The sequence below is a fragment of the Lissotriton helveticus genome, chromosome 5_1 (genome assembly GCF_964261635.1).
Source record: "Lissotriton helveticus chromosome 5_1, aLisHel1.1, whole genome shotgun sequence".
NCBI classification, from domain to species: Eukaryota; Metazoa; Chordata; class Amphibia; order Caudata; family Salamandridae; genus Lissotriton; species Lissotriton helveticus.
The window spans coordinates 1,248,184,538-1,248,197,845 of NC_136065.1; the positions used below are offsets into that span (position 1 = coordinate 1,248,184,538).

At 39.3% G+C, this 13,308-nt stretch overlaps 1 protein-coding gene across 2 annotated transcripts in view; it reads right to left on the reverse strand.

Annotated features, from left to right (window-relative positions):
• Positions 1-7,666: 7,666 nt before the first annotated feature.
• The window catches only part of CPXM2 (carboxypeptidase X, M14 family member 2), a 361,124-nt gene continuing 355,482 nt past the window's right edge, over positions 7,667-13,308 (reverse strand). For both annotated transcript variants that reach the window (XM_078644019.1, XM_078644018.1), the window contains 2 exons: positions 12,515-12,614; positions 7,667-9,016 (listed from right to left, as the gene is read on the reverse strand). In XM_078644019.1, the coding sequence (XP_078500145.1) occupies positions 8,757-9,016; positions 12,515-12,614 (360 nt within the window). In that variant the 3' untranslated portion in view covers positions 7,667-8,756. The remainder of the gene's footprint in view (positions 9,017-12,514; positions 12,615-13,308) is intronic.

Genomic DNA, 13,308 nt, shown 5'->3' on the forward strand with positions numbered 1-13,308 from the left:
GTGGCGTTCTCCCGACTGCCCAACCTGCAGCATGGCAGTCCAACCGCCAAGGTCATAATAAGTCCCTTAGAGACCTGAGAGCCTTCTTTTGTAATAAACATCTCCAATCAATTTAAAGAGGAAATAATTCTTTTTAACTTATGCAAAATTCTTAAAACCTGCCTTTTTGTTTGTGGTGTATATTAGTCCATAGAAGCTCTAGAATCTTGCTATCTTGCAGCCTTTAAGCACTAAAAGGCCTGTTTGGGTTTTATAATCACATAATAGATAGATAGATAGATAGATAGATAGATAGATAGATAGATAGATAGCTAGATAGATAAATAGATAGATAGCTAGATAGATAGATAGATAGATAGATAGATAGATAGATAGATAGATAGATAGATAGATAGATAGATAGCTAGATAGATAAATAGATAGATAGATAGATAGATAGATTCCAAGTTCTATCAGTAATTCAAGACTTAACAAAAATGAGGAGACGGACAGAAACATTTACTTCAAAATTAATCTAGATGAATAAAATGTTAAAAGCATTACATCTCAGCTCATACGAGCTTGCTTGCTTTTATGCCTACAAAAGCAAGTATACCAACTTCAAAAGACATGGAAGAATCAGAATAACACTATGTTTCCACTTAACTACATATCTGGAGTTGAATGTCAAAATTTTAGGAGAACGAGGCAACTAATAAGACCCTTTGCAATAATTTCAAGATCAATATGCTCCTACATGAGACATGGTGGAGGTTCTGAAAGATGTGGAAGGTTAGAAGCCAGATTGCTAACCACCGTAGAGCGGGCATCTGGGTTGCAAGTCACTTTCAGGACAAATGGGTAGAGTTGTATTTAACACAAGTACACAGAGAACCCTTTGCCTGGCAATGGTTCACAGTTATGTTTGCTTCTGGCTTCAACAGTTTGTGCACCCTTATTAGCATCTGCACTTTTAATTTTTTTCTACCAATTTGGATCCCTTGTGCGCCCTTCCCTCTTCATTTGTTTGCTGCCATTTGTCCTTCATTGCTTGTCCAGTGTTCACCAGCTTCTGTTACTTGGTCTTCAATGGCTGGGGGTCCTGGGGCAAAATAAATCTCTGCTAAATAATAAATAAGATAATATATTTGTAGCTGTGAGGTTTCCCGTCAAAAAGGAACAGGAACAAAACGCTTTAATGGCCAAACTCCTCATCTCTCAACTGCCAGCCTAGAATCCTCACAACATTACACCATGACCTACCTCACATTCCTTCGGCATGCTTTCCCCATGACATACTGCACATTCCACCCTTACTCTACCAGTCATCCTTATTCTTTAATTAAACGTCAAATAAAATGTACATTACACTTGTATGTGGCGTCATGGCAATATACTATTATTGCATTGTTTGTGCGACCACAGACTGAGATGCAAACATCGGCACCGTGTAAAGAAGCTTCACCATATAGACTTTTCTACGTACTCCTGTTGCACTAATGCACAGATATCCTCAAACTGACGACTTTAGAATGTGGGTTACGAGATGATCGCCTAAGGAAACACAGTAAGTTAGCAGCAGAGCTGGGACTTGCAGCTCTAAAGTCCCTAGTTGGCAGTTGGAGCAAGCTCCTGCCTTGAACAAGTACTGCTGCAGGTAATGCTCAGTCAAACTATCCTTATTTTCCTAATAAATTAAACAAGCGTGAGGGAGCTTGTCATGAAAGAAAAGGGAAGAATGCACAGTAGTTAGAAACAACGGGAAAGATAAAAAGATACAGGAAGACAGACAGGTGCAGAAACTTCTAAAGAAAAGACCTACAGTGACAGAAACAGACAAGGAGAAAATCAGAACGAGAAGGCGATAAAGAGAAAGAACAGCAGACAAATGGAAAAAACTGTGATGGTGAGATTTGGATAAAAAAGAATGGAAGAAACTTGGATGCAATGAAAAACGTTGAGAGACAAAGGCAGTGATAAAGACATTGATAGATATAGACAAAAGAAGCGTAAGAGACTGAAATAGCACAGGTAGAGAGACAAAGACAGAAAAACACGGAGAGTGAAAGAAGCTAAGAGAAGGGAGAGGCAGGAGGAGCGCCATCCTCCCACAGTTTGAACAAAATCTATCTGATCTTTTTGGTCCCTTCTTGAGGGAATACTTTTTCCTCTTTTTCATTTCTTGTTCCTTTTTCATCTATCCCCCTCACCACTCTTCTTACACAAAAAAAATTGCGCTCGGTCCAGTGTGTTGGTAGGCGCCTGGTCGTCTGATGAAGCATGACATTGCAAAGTGTGTAAGGGCAGTATTAAGAAAAGCAATGTCTTTTCTTTTCCTTTCTTGCCCCTCTTGTTAAAATTGTTTAGCCATCTCGTTGGAGGGTATTACAATGGTTAATTCTTGCCTCCTCCCTCCTAAGTGGGCACTTTTTTGTTGTTTCTAGTCCTTCTCTCTTTAGTGAGTTATTAACTTTCGAATAGTACCTTTTCCTTAACACCTTGAATGCTATAGCAATTCTCCCCTGGTGCTGCAGGCCCTTAAATCCCATTGTTCATGACGAGCTCAGCTCGTCATCAGCACACGAGCAGTGTACTGCATGATGAGCTGAGCTCGTCATGAGCATGGAAGGGGTTAATATGAATCAACAACCCAACTTTGCCATTGAATTGGATGTGTTTTATAACTATCAAAAATAGTTGCTTACTTATTTTTCTAGCTCCACCACACCTTATTGGCAATAAGGCCTACAATCTGGTGATTTATAAATATTTAAAAAGACGATTTTGACCTGTCAAAAGGAGTTATTTTGGCATGTCGAATTTGCACTTTAAAATTGGAACAGCCAGGCTACAAATGGTAGGCCTGCAGTCATGTTTGCACTGTCACTGTAGTGGTTGGCTCAATAGGTGCTGCAGTTCATTAGTGATATTTAACGTACAGGTCCTGTGTACACTTTGTACCACATACTAGGGATCTACAGAGAAGTTAAACCGATCAGGGTATGCCAATTTCAACATGTTGAAAGGAGGAACATAGGCACTTCATCATTAGTTAGCAGGGGTAACGTGCACAAGGTTCTACAGCAAGCAAAGCTATATGGCCAGCCGCGGTCGGTAGGGGAGTACCTGCCGGGGCGGTGAGGTGGGGAGGGGGAGAGCAGGGTGGGGGTTAGTAATGTATGGATAATGGAGTTTTACAGGTAAGTAAACATTTAAATAAATCAAACGAATCTCGTTGTGTGCACTGCATCCCCAAATGCAATGCAGTGCGTGCAACGAAATTCGTTTGATTTATTTAAATGTTTACTTACCTGCAAACCTCCAGTATCCATACATTACTAAACCCCACCCTGCCCCTCCCCTTCCTCACGTCACCGCCCCGGCAGGTACTCCCCTACCGACCGCGGCTGTATATGGCCCAGATGATAAATGGAAATCCTATTATGCAAGATGTCAAAATGTTACATGTACTCATTAAAATATGCACTGCAGAACTGGAGACTGTTATCCAATACAAATCTTTGAAGAATACCTTTCCTGGAAAAAATCATATTCTAGAAATTCACAAATGCTAAACATGATCACTTTTTCAACTATCTTGACTTCTGGCCACTTGAAAAAATAACCAACCTGGACAATGACATAAGCTTCTCTCTGATCAATTATATCAATACCTAATTGCCTTTACGGTCCTCCTGCAAGCTGTGCAGGATGATTTACACAATTTAGCAGTTTTGCTGCTGTTCATAAATGCAACGCAATGACAAATCCACTCATCAATACTCCCATCCATAGATGGCTTCCAGTATAACTCTCTATATTGCTTCTTTGTAGCTGACATGCACAAAAGGTTTTAATGTCATCGGGCAATAATATTGTTCCTTAAGTTAAAAGGAGAAATAATCTTGTCTCCACATTCATGACACACAATTCATCCGTTACTTCAAAGTAGGCATTCATTTCTCTTCTTAGTTTCCATTCTACCAGCCACCCATTGCTACAACATTCCACTACTTTATTAAGACTTATTCCAGACAATATGCTATCTTCTCAAATCTTCCTAGTGATACTATGTCCTAAGCAAGAATCAGAACCTCTTGCATCCTTCACATTCCACCTCTACAAGAGAAATCCCAGTAGAGTATTTAAAAGGTTTCCTTGACAAGCAATCAGCGTGCACAGTTCTAGCTCCCAGAACATATTTCAGTTAGAAGTGGAATGCCTGAAACTTGCTTTAGCCAATCTGGGAGTCAAATACTTCCTCCCCCACGAGGCACTAAAATGTAACCAGGGGCATATGATCAGTCCTAAGAGGGGACTCCTACTAGGGAATCTCATACCCCATTCAAACATGCTCTGATGCCAAAACACACAATTCTTTTTAAATGACTAAATAATTACATTCGGCTTCTTAGTTCTTATAAGGACCTGGACACTCTCTTTTCCCATTTCTTTGCGTCAAAAATGAACAGTTCCCACTGCACTCACGTCCGTACAAATTATACAATCTTTTCCCACCACAGAATGTTTCAAACAAGACACATTAACTAGGTCATTTTCCAGTAAAATAAATGCCCTCTTTTGTTGCTTGCTCAATTCAAATTCAGCATTCTTTCTCAGCAAATTTTTTAAAGCAGGGGAGAGGAGTTGGTTTAACGGCTACGGCGTTCGACCTCGGACCTGGGGACCTGGGTTTGAGTCTCGGTAACGAGGCCAAACAAACATCCTGTGATTCTGGGCAAATCACTTAATCTCCCCGTGCCTAACAAAAAAATGAATGTGTGTCCTCATGTAACGTAACTGGTGCTATGTAAAGCGCTCTGATAACCCGATTCGATTCAAGTTCGTGCTATTTAAAAAATGTTCCATCTTAAAGACATAATTGTCAATAGACTTTGAGTAGAACTCTTTAAACCCTAGCAATAAGCCAACTGTTCTTTGGATTAAGGGGTAGGGGCCTCCAGAATTGCCTTGATATTATGAATTTTTGGTCTGATTCAATCAACTGAAATATAAGACCCAATACTTCCACCTTATTACATGCAAAGTGAAATGTGTCCATCCTGGGAGTTAAGCCCTTCAAATTAAATGCCCTCAAAACCTCTCAAATTCTCTTTGTGATTCTTCTAATCTTTCCCAAAAACCAAAATATCACATTGAAAAGCTACAATACCTTTCAGTCCTTCAAGTGTTTCCTTACATAATTCTCAGAAACACCGCAAGACCACTGGCTAGGTCGAAAGGCATTCACTGTAAAAAAAAAGTCAGGTGTGATAAATGAAGTTTGAAACTTTGTATCCTCATGCAGAAGAACCTTGTTTTACGTGTTGGTTAGATACATTGTTGTGAAAGCTGTAGCTCCTGAAATAGTAGAAACAAACTTGCAAATGTTCAGTAAAGGATTTTGCTTCACATCAAAATTCACACTGCACGTCTATGCACAGGTGTGGTTCCCCATACAATTTCAAGGATATAACTACAGGAGAGGCCCAGGGTGATGATTATACTACCTCAATTATCCCTTGGTCACATAAATCCTTTAAAATTATTTTCCATGTTGCTCTATAACTGATCAGAACATTTCTGACTCTGTGTTGTACAGGTACAGCACCTTCTTTAACAATAATTTTATGTTTAAACCACTTCTGCTCTCTCCATTGCCCCCCAAAAACTTCATTAAACTTACTCTTCAGATATTGCATTAAAACCTTATCATCATTTTTCTCCCCTTCATCTCCAAAAGAATACACAGGGGGAAGATCAACTCTTAACCTCTTCTTGATGGGGCCAACTCAAAATTGCCTTTCCTTCCCGTTAACTTAGCACAGATGAAGCCCAACATTGTTATACTTTGATCTATACAACCCCCCGGGCTCACCTCTGTCGGATTTAAATTCCTTCCAGGCCATAGTTGCATAAATAGCTCTTCCTTGGGCAGCAAGCATACAAATATGCCATCATGTGTACATCAACACCATTAACTTTCATAATAGTAGAGGTTAATGTCCTTGAAACCTCAGCACACCAACACCCCAAATTTTCTTCAGATTTAATGAATCCTCACCATGACTTTCTTCTTCCGCAATAATGTTAACTTTTTTTGTAAAACCACTCTTGCATCCATGTGCACAAATGACCGTTTTTTCATGCATTTGGTGCAAGTTGTATCAATTGCTGGGTTCCCTTGAAAGTTCCCCACATGGTTATAGCTTCTACATCTGTAACACTGGAAGCTGTCTCTCTCCCCTTTTATATTGTCATCAGTGTTCTTACCTTTCTCCCTGATAATGTTTACTTCACCAGACATATATCTGGCTTCCTGCACAAATATCTCAGAATCCTCAATTCCCTTTGCTATACTAACTGCTTCCTTCAAAGTTAACTCTGAGCATACCCATAACTGTTCTCAGCATACAAATTACAGTTCTTGTACTTTCTAATTTTTGCACCTCATTGGAATTTGGTCCTTTAAGACTTGATCATAGCTAATGAGCTCAAAATTACACAACATTGCTGAATACCTATATTCAGCCAAGCACTACTCATTCTCTAATTGTCCGTCTGAGTAAAATTTATATCGTTCCATGACCACATTAATACTCTTTCCAAACCCAATTGCTTAACTACATAATCAAATGAGTTTAAAGATGCTTTCTCTAAAGAGGGAATATTTTTGAAGTCTTTAAATCCTGCTTCCCGTAGACAATGTTTAAGTAATGCTAACTTGTGGGTTGAAGGAGAGTAATCCCCTTCAAGCACCTCAACATAAGCTAAAAGTACTTCAAACCAGTCATCCCAGGACGCTGTAAAAAAAAGCAGATGGCTTGGCAATAGACAACATTTTTAAGTTTGAAGAAAGGATAACAATTAGTGCAATATAAGACATTAACACAACTAAAGTAGTCACCATAATCTGGGATGAGAGGCAGGAACAATACTAGTATGATGTCCAACAGATAAGTGATAGTAGTACTCCAGAGAATGATGTGCCTGTCATCGAACCTGAACCTGTCAGGCTGAATGAAATGTCACAGATCGATGCTTTTCTTAGAAATATATTTTTCTTTTTGCCCAAACAACAGTTTTTTTAAGGTGTGCCCATCACCGACTGTGTAATAAGGTTATGTCAAATTTCACTGTTCTTAAATACAATAATCCCAAAATATGTCCGCCACTTCCAAAATAGAATTTATAACAGCAATCAGCAGATTACTTCCACTTCCCCTTAAAATATGGCAAGGAACAGTAACCAGCAGTATTTTTAAAGTAATATAATATCCACTTGTCCCACGATATGGCCACTAAAGTGAAACTTGCAGATCCCTTCCTTAAAGTTTTCCCAAACAACATAAAATTGTGGCAGAAGTTTAAAAAAGTCACATTGTAGCAACACTTAACTGGGCAAAACTTCTGATTGACAATATAAGACTTCCTTTAATCAAATGAGGAACGCATTTGCGTTTCACTACTTCCCATAAAATATGACTGACACCTAAACCATGCATGCAAATGTATGCGTATGTGCTCCTTGTGAAAGACCAGAATGCCATCACATAAAGTGAATGTTAACCAATGGCTGAAGTCGGTTGGTTAATTTCCCCATTTTGGATGCTGTAGTGGGCGTAAGATAAATGTGAATGATACAGCAACAGACCAGTGGATGAAGAAGGCTCTCTGAAAGCCTAAGTAAGTAAGCATATCATATATATAATTTTATTAAACTCAAAAGGGCATGACTAATGCCAGACCCATAAACAGACTAAATAAATCAAGGCTTCTATTTCAGGTCAGAGAGGATACAATAGAACATGGAATTGCCAAATAAACATAAACCTTTGGTTGATCAATGTATAGATGTATTCGACTACATGTCCAATTTTCATAAACAGGAACGTGAATAGTAAGAACTTAGAACTATCTAATTCCTACAACTGTTTAGCTCCCTCAGTCAAAGTAGATGTTTAACGTTGTTCCCTCAGACAGCTCAGGCGCTTAGCACTACGCGAGTACACTGTGCACATGTTTTATCACTGCCTCCTAACACAAGGCAACCGTTTCAGCAACACATTTACAACAGGCAAAAGTTTAACACTTCACTTATATCCTTCAGAGTTTTATGTCTTTTATAGAAATAACAGCATTTTGTATGTTAACGTGGGACACGACCTACAAAAGTGAGGTCCCTCTAGGGTAGAGGGTGGGGGAGTGTGTCTTGAAGAACTGAGTGCTTCCTTGACTCCTTCCATCGCCAGAAACGTGAGGTAAAACAGACCTAGGTGACTGTGGGTAGACAATCCATGTTTTGAAAGTTTTTGCCACCCAAGTGATATTGATGTTAATGTGTGACATGTTTTACAGTTCCCGTTTAACAGGTTTTAAGTTTAAGAGTTCAATGTGTTGTGATTAACTTGTTGGACGTTTACATCTGACTAATTTAGTTGTTTACTAATGACAGGTGATAAAGTTAATGTGTAACAGTTTTTGTAGTTAGAGTGTAACAAAAGGCGGGGCTGATGAGTGACAGATGCTGAGTCATAGTTTAGTATTTGTTTGGGTCAATGTGTTACAAGTTGGGGTTAACATTTGAAACATGGTAAGGTGGCGTTGGTGAGTAGTTGATTAGTGAAAAGTGTTGTGGTTAATGTATGACACGTAATAATGTGTGGCGTGCTGGGATTAACTTCTGACAGTAGATGGTGTTAATGTGACGTATTGGGGTTAACATCTGACTGGTGTCTCAGTGGTCATGTATCAGGCTGGGCACAGTGTCTGTGGTTTCAAGTTTGTGCCCGCCTCCAGGCCAGTCTCATTCGCTGCCTCCGCTGCCTCGCTGAAAGACTGACGGGCTGCTTCCCAAACCGTTGCAAGATCTCCTTGATGCGTGCCATGTTTGTTTTGGTTAGCCTGAAGTCGCAGCGGGTAGCACCCATTTCGTACCCCACTGAGCAGTCCTTGGTGGAGGGGCTAAAGCCCTCAGCTTTGGCTGTCACCAAATATTCACCTGGGTTCAGTAGACGCCAGTAATCACCATCAACTGCTGCAATGAAAGCAAGAACGAGAAGTTGGCAAATAACATGTCACCAACAAGTGTGATTCTCCTCAAGCTGTCATGCATTATTCTGTGTACTTTGCCTGATTCTTCATCTGTAACCTTAATGCTGTGCGTTCTCTAGAGCTATCTCTCGATAAGGGTGTCCCAACCACAAATTTTTCTCTTGGCTCGCTGCGATTTCCTGCTGACCATTTGTAATAAAAGCTCTTTTCACTGCCTTACATGGATCTGGCGACAAAAAGGTGTCTGTCTAACTATGTTTTGACATCTAACTCAGATGAAGTAATTTTTGTTAATTATTTGTTGACTGTCTGAAAGGGCAGGGTCTTGGGTCCTCAGAAGCAGGAAATCTGATTAACTAAGCTCCACTCTTGGGGTGAATGTGCTATACAAATACTGATAAAATTATACAACAAAACATAACATAGCATTGAGGAGTAAGCAATCTAAGTCACAATTATTCCTAAATGCTGATTCCATTTATTCAAAGAAACACTCTTACCAAACCTTATTCTCAATTGTTTAAGTGCATAATCAAATGAGTTTAAACCTGTTCCAATAAAGGGGGGATATTTTTAAACTCTTTACGTCCCACTCCCCCATGACAATGTTTATGTAACACTAACTTGTAGGTAAAAGTGCAGTCATCCCCTTCAAGCAACTCATTGTCCAATAAAAATACTTCAAACCAGGACGTTGCAAAAACGTAGGTGGCTTTGCAACAGACAATATTTTAAAGTTTCAAAGAAAGGATAACAATTAGTTCAATATCCAGATTTTCAAATTATGCAAGTTGTGTAATGGATAATATAGGCCCAAGTAACTTAGGGCAGATGTATTTAGAGTTTTTTTACAAAAAGAGGTCTCAAATTAAGCATCGCTTTTTTGCGGATGGATTCTGATTTTGCATAGCGACCTAAGTTTTGTTAATATGTTAATAAAATTAATAAAGCGCATATTCACCAAAGTTATTTTGGTGCTGGAATAGCCAGACTAATAAACACCAACTACGGTTACTTAATACCATAAGCCATCTTGAATAATCAGGTTTTTAACAAAGGGCGGACGAACCGTAGGTCATGTTCCAAATGGATTGTATCAGGTAAGGCATTCAAAGTGGACTGGGCCAATACTAAGAAACTATGACCTCCTGATCTTTGTTTACAAACTCTTCGAATGGCAAGTGGGTTAGCCTAACTGGATCTTACATTTCGGGGGGAGGGGAGGGGGTGGTGGCTGTTTTTCTTAATTATCTCCGCCAGGAAACTAGGGTCAATTCTATTCGGGCATTTAAACACCATACATCATACTTTAAAGTGGATACGTTCCTGTACTGGAAGCCAGTGTAACTCTCTCAAAAGCTGTATAGAGTATGAATGCTGAGGCAGGAGAAAGATCAACCATGCTGCTTTATTCTAAATAATTTTTAGTTTATGAAGAGCAGTGCAAGGTAACCCTGAGTATACTGAATTAGCATAGTCCAGTCTTGAATCAATGACTGACATGACTATAAGTTTCCTGGTGTTAAAAGACAGCAGGAGAGAAATTTCCCTCAGTTTTGTTTAGGGAGCATTTAGACACTGCTGCTCCTATCTGTGATTTATGTGTAAGATTGCCATAAATCACTACCCACAATACTCTTGGCAGAGAATGAAGGAGTAGGTGCCGGGCCGAGATCATTGGGCCACAAGTTGTTGCTCCACAAATTGCCCTAATTTCTCAACTGGACAATTTCTGTTTATCAGTGTTCAACTTTAACTGATTGGTTGCTTTTCAGTTTGCAGCTAATCTCAGTGTTTTTTGAACTTGAAATAAGAATCAGAGACATTATCCATGTGAAAGAGTAATTGCGAAGCATCTGCATAATTGTATATTGTGCAGCCAAGAGAAGACAGCACCTCAATCAAGGGTTTTATGTACACGTTAAACAGAAGAGGAGGCAAGGAAGAGCACTGAGGGACTCCACAGTCAAAACCAATTGCTTTGGAGGCATAATTTCCAAGTTTCACTGATTTTGTTTGGTGATCTCATTCGGGTCTAATCCATACTAGGGCAATTCCTTGCACCCCTGCGCTAGATATAAAGTTGAACAAGATCCTATGGTCAACCGTGTTGCAGGAAGCAGAGAGATCTAAAAGGACCAAGGCTGCATTCCTGTTGTGATCCTCTTCTAGACGTAGATCATCCAAGATCCAAGAAATTATTGCTGTAGGCCTGCCTTTCAATATAGCTAGATGGCAAGGATCCTTGGATGAGCCAAAATGTACTTTGTTTAGTAATTCCATTAATCTTGGTTCATTACTATCCGAAAAACAAGTGAGAACAGTGTTGTTAGTTTTCACTTCGAACTCTGGGCAGGGTATAAGCATAGGAGGCAAAATATTATTACTAATAGCATACATTTTTTCTATAAAGGAAAGATTTAGCTGGTTACATAAGTTTAGCAATACTTTCATTTTAGCAGCGGGGAACACTATATACTAGGAGGTTGTGTGGCAATTTTACCATTCATAGTCAGTTGCAAAATGACCTGCCTAATGAATAATAATTAGGTAGTTCGCCATTTGCAGCCCCCTGTCATTGTCTAAAAAACACAGGGATGGTGGCCTTCAAGGGACAGCTGCTCTCCATCCCTGAGCTTTCATTTCCAACAGAAAACTTTATTTTTTAAAGTAGCAATTGTTTCTTAAAGGAACCAGTGCTGCTTTAAATACATAATGATTTTCCATTTGGCAAAACATTAGTGGGAGCAGGAAGTGGGTCCCTGGATAGCCCTACTCCTCACAAGGCTGTCAAGACAATTTCCAAAGTGGTAGGGTTCCCAAGTAAATATATTTGTCCCTAAAACTTGTGTTACTTTAATGAAACAAAAAATGCCTACTATTGTATAAAAAAGGCTTTTGATTAAGTTTTATTTTTGTTGTTATTTAGCAATCTTTTTTTTTCTAAACAAAACAAGAAAACCTTTTGGGAAGTGATACTAATTATGATATTTTCTGGAGATTCATATTTGGATTGAGGTGGGAAGTTGCAACTACTCTTTCTCTAAAATGTTCATGTGAAATGCCAGCATAATTAAGCAAGAAGAAAAAGGTCCAGGAATGCAACGTTTGAGTGCCAATGCCTTCTTTCTGAGATGGATAGAACAGCCCTGAGTACGCCTTTCGATGATAGTGCATAAAAAATTGAACCATGCAACCAACAAACCACATCTCAGTATAAGTTCTCCTCTTTATGTACTGTGTAAGGTGACTTTCTCAAGGGGCCTCACTCATGATATTATTTCTTGAGACTTCTCTATAGTTAACAGGCTAGAAGCATGCCATTCGACTTTATGGAATCACTAATTCTGCTGATCTTACATAAGAATGCTGACAAGTACCCCTAACTCTACTCCAATCCTTCATATGTATCTGTACAATGCTGTGCTCGTGTCTGAGTAGAGTGTTTGCCTCCTTTCTGTGTAACGTTTGCCTTCTGTACCTGTGCGGATGTCATGGTTAACACCTTCCACTGAAATGATGGCATTTGGAATCGCTCTTCCTTGGAGATCCTTCACAATCCCCTTGATGCCCCGATGAACCTGTAAACAGAGCAAAAGCTGTATTGTTCTCTGAAAAGAATGAGCAAATGTAACATTGTCATCAATTCCCTCTTCAGCGGTATAATCACCCACACTAGGGTACGTAAAGGATTTCCATCCTTGAGACACTAGAACACCAACATCAGATATCACTAGAACATTGATAAGCAATGTACGCCTGCAAGCCTGTATCACTGAAATACTGAAATAGACAATATAATAATGCAAGTAAATATCATGCACTGTAGCTGTACATACATGATGTCAAAACGTACTACATACTATATTTTATCCTGGGGTTTCGTACTTTGAAAAATTGTTTTTTAATCAACTTTCTTCTAGTCAACGCTCTTTTTTGGTGGTTCAGGAAACAATAATGTTTGCGGTGCAGTATATATGTATGTGAAACTTTTTGTGAAGTGTTCCAAAACAGAGTTCTAATACAAAGTAAAGTAACTACAAATGGGACTGGGTGTGCACAACAACAGTAAACTGCATGTTTTTCCATTGTATTCATACCCACATGCCTATGCATCAGTCAGTTGATAGCATGCTGTGTAAAAGATGTTGGGCCACATGCAAAGCTTGCTTTCATCGTTGTATGGGATTCAAAGCTGGAAAGGTGTAGTCGACCACGTACGATGCACTCTAGCGTGGAAGCTGTGAGAGTATAGAGCTGTTTTACCAGAAAATA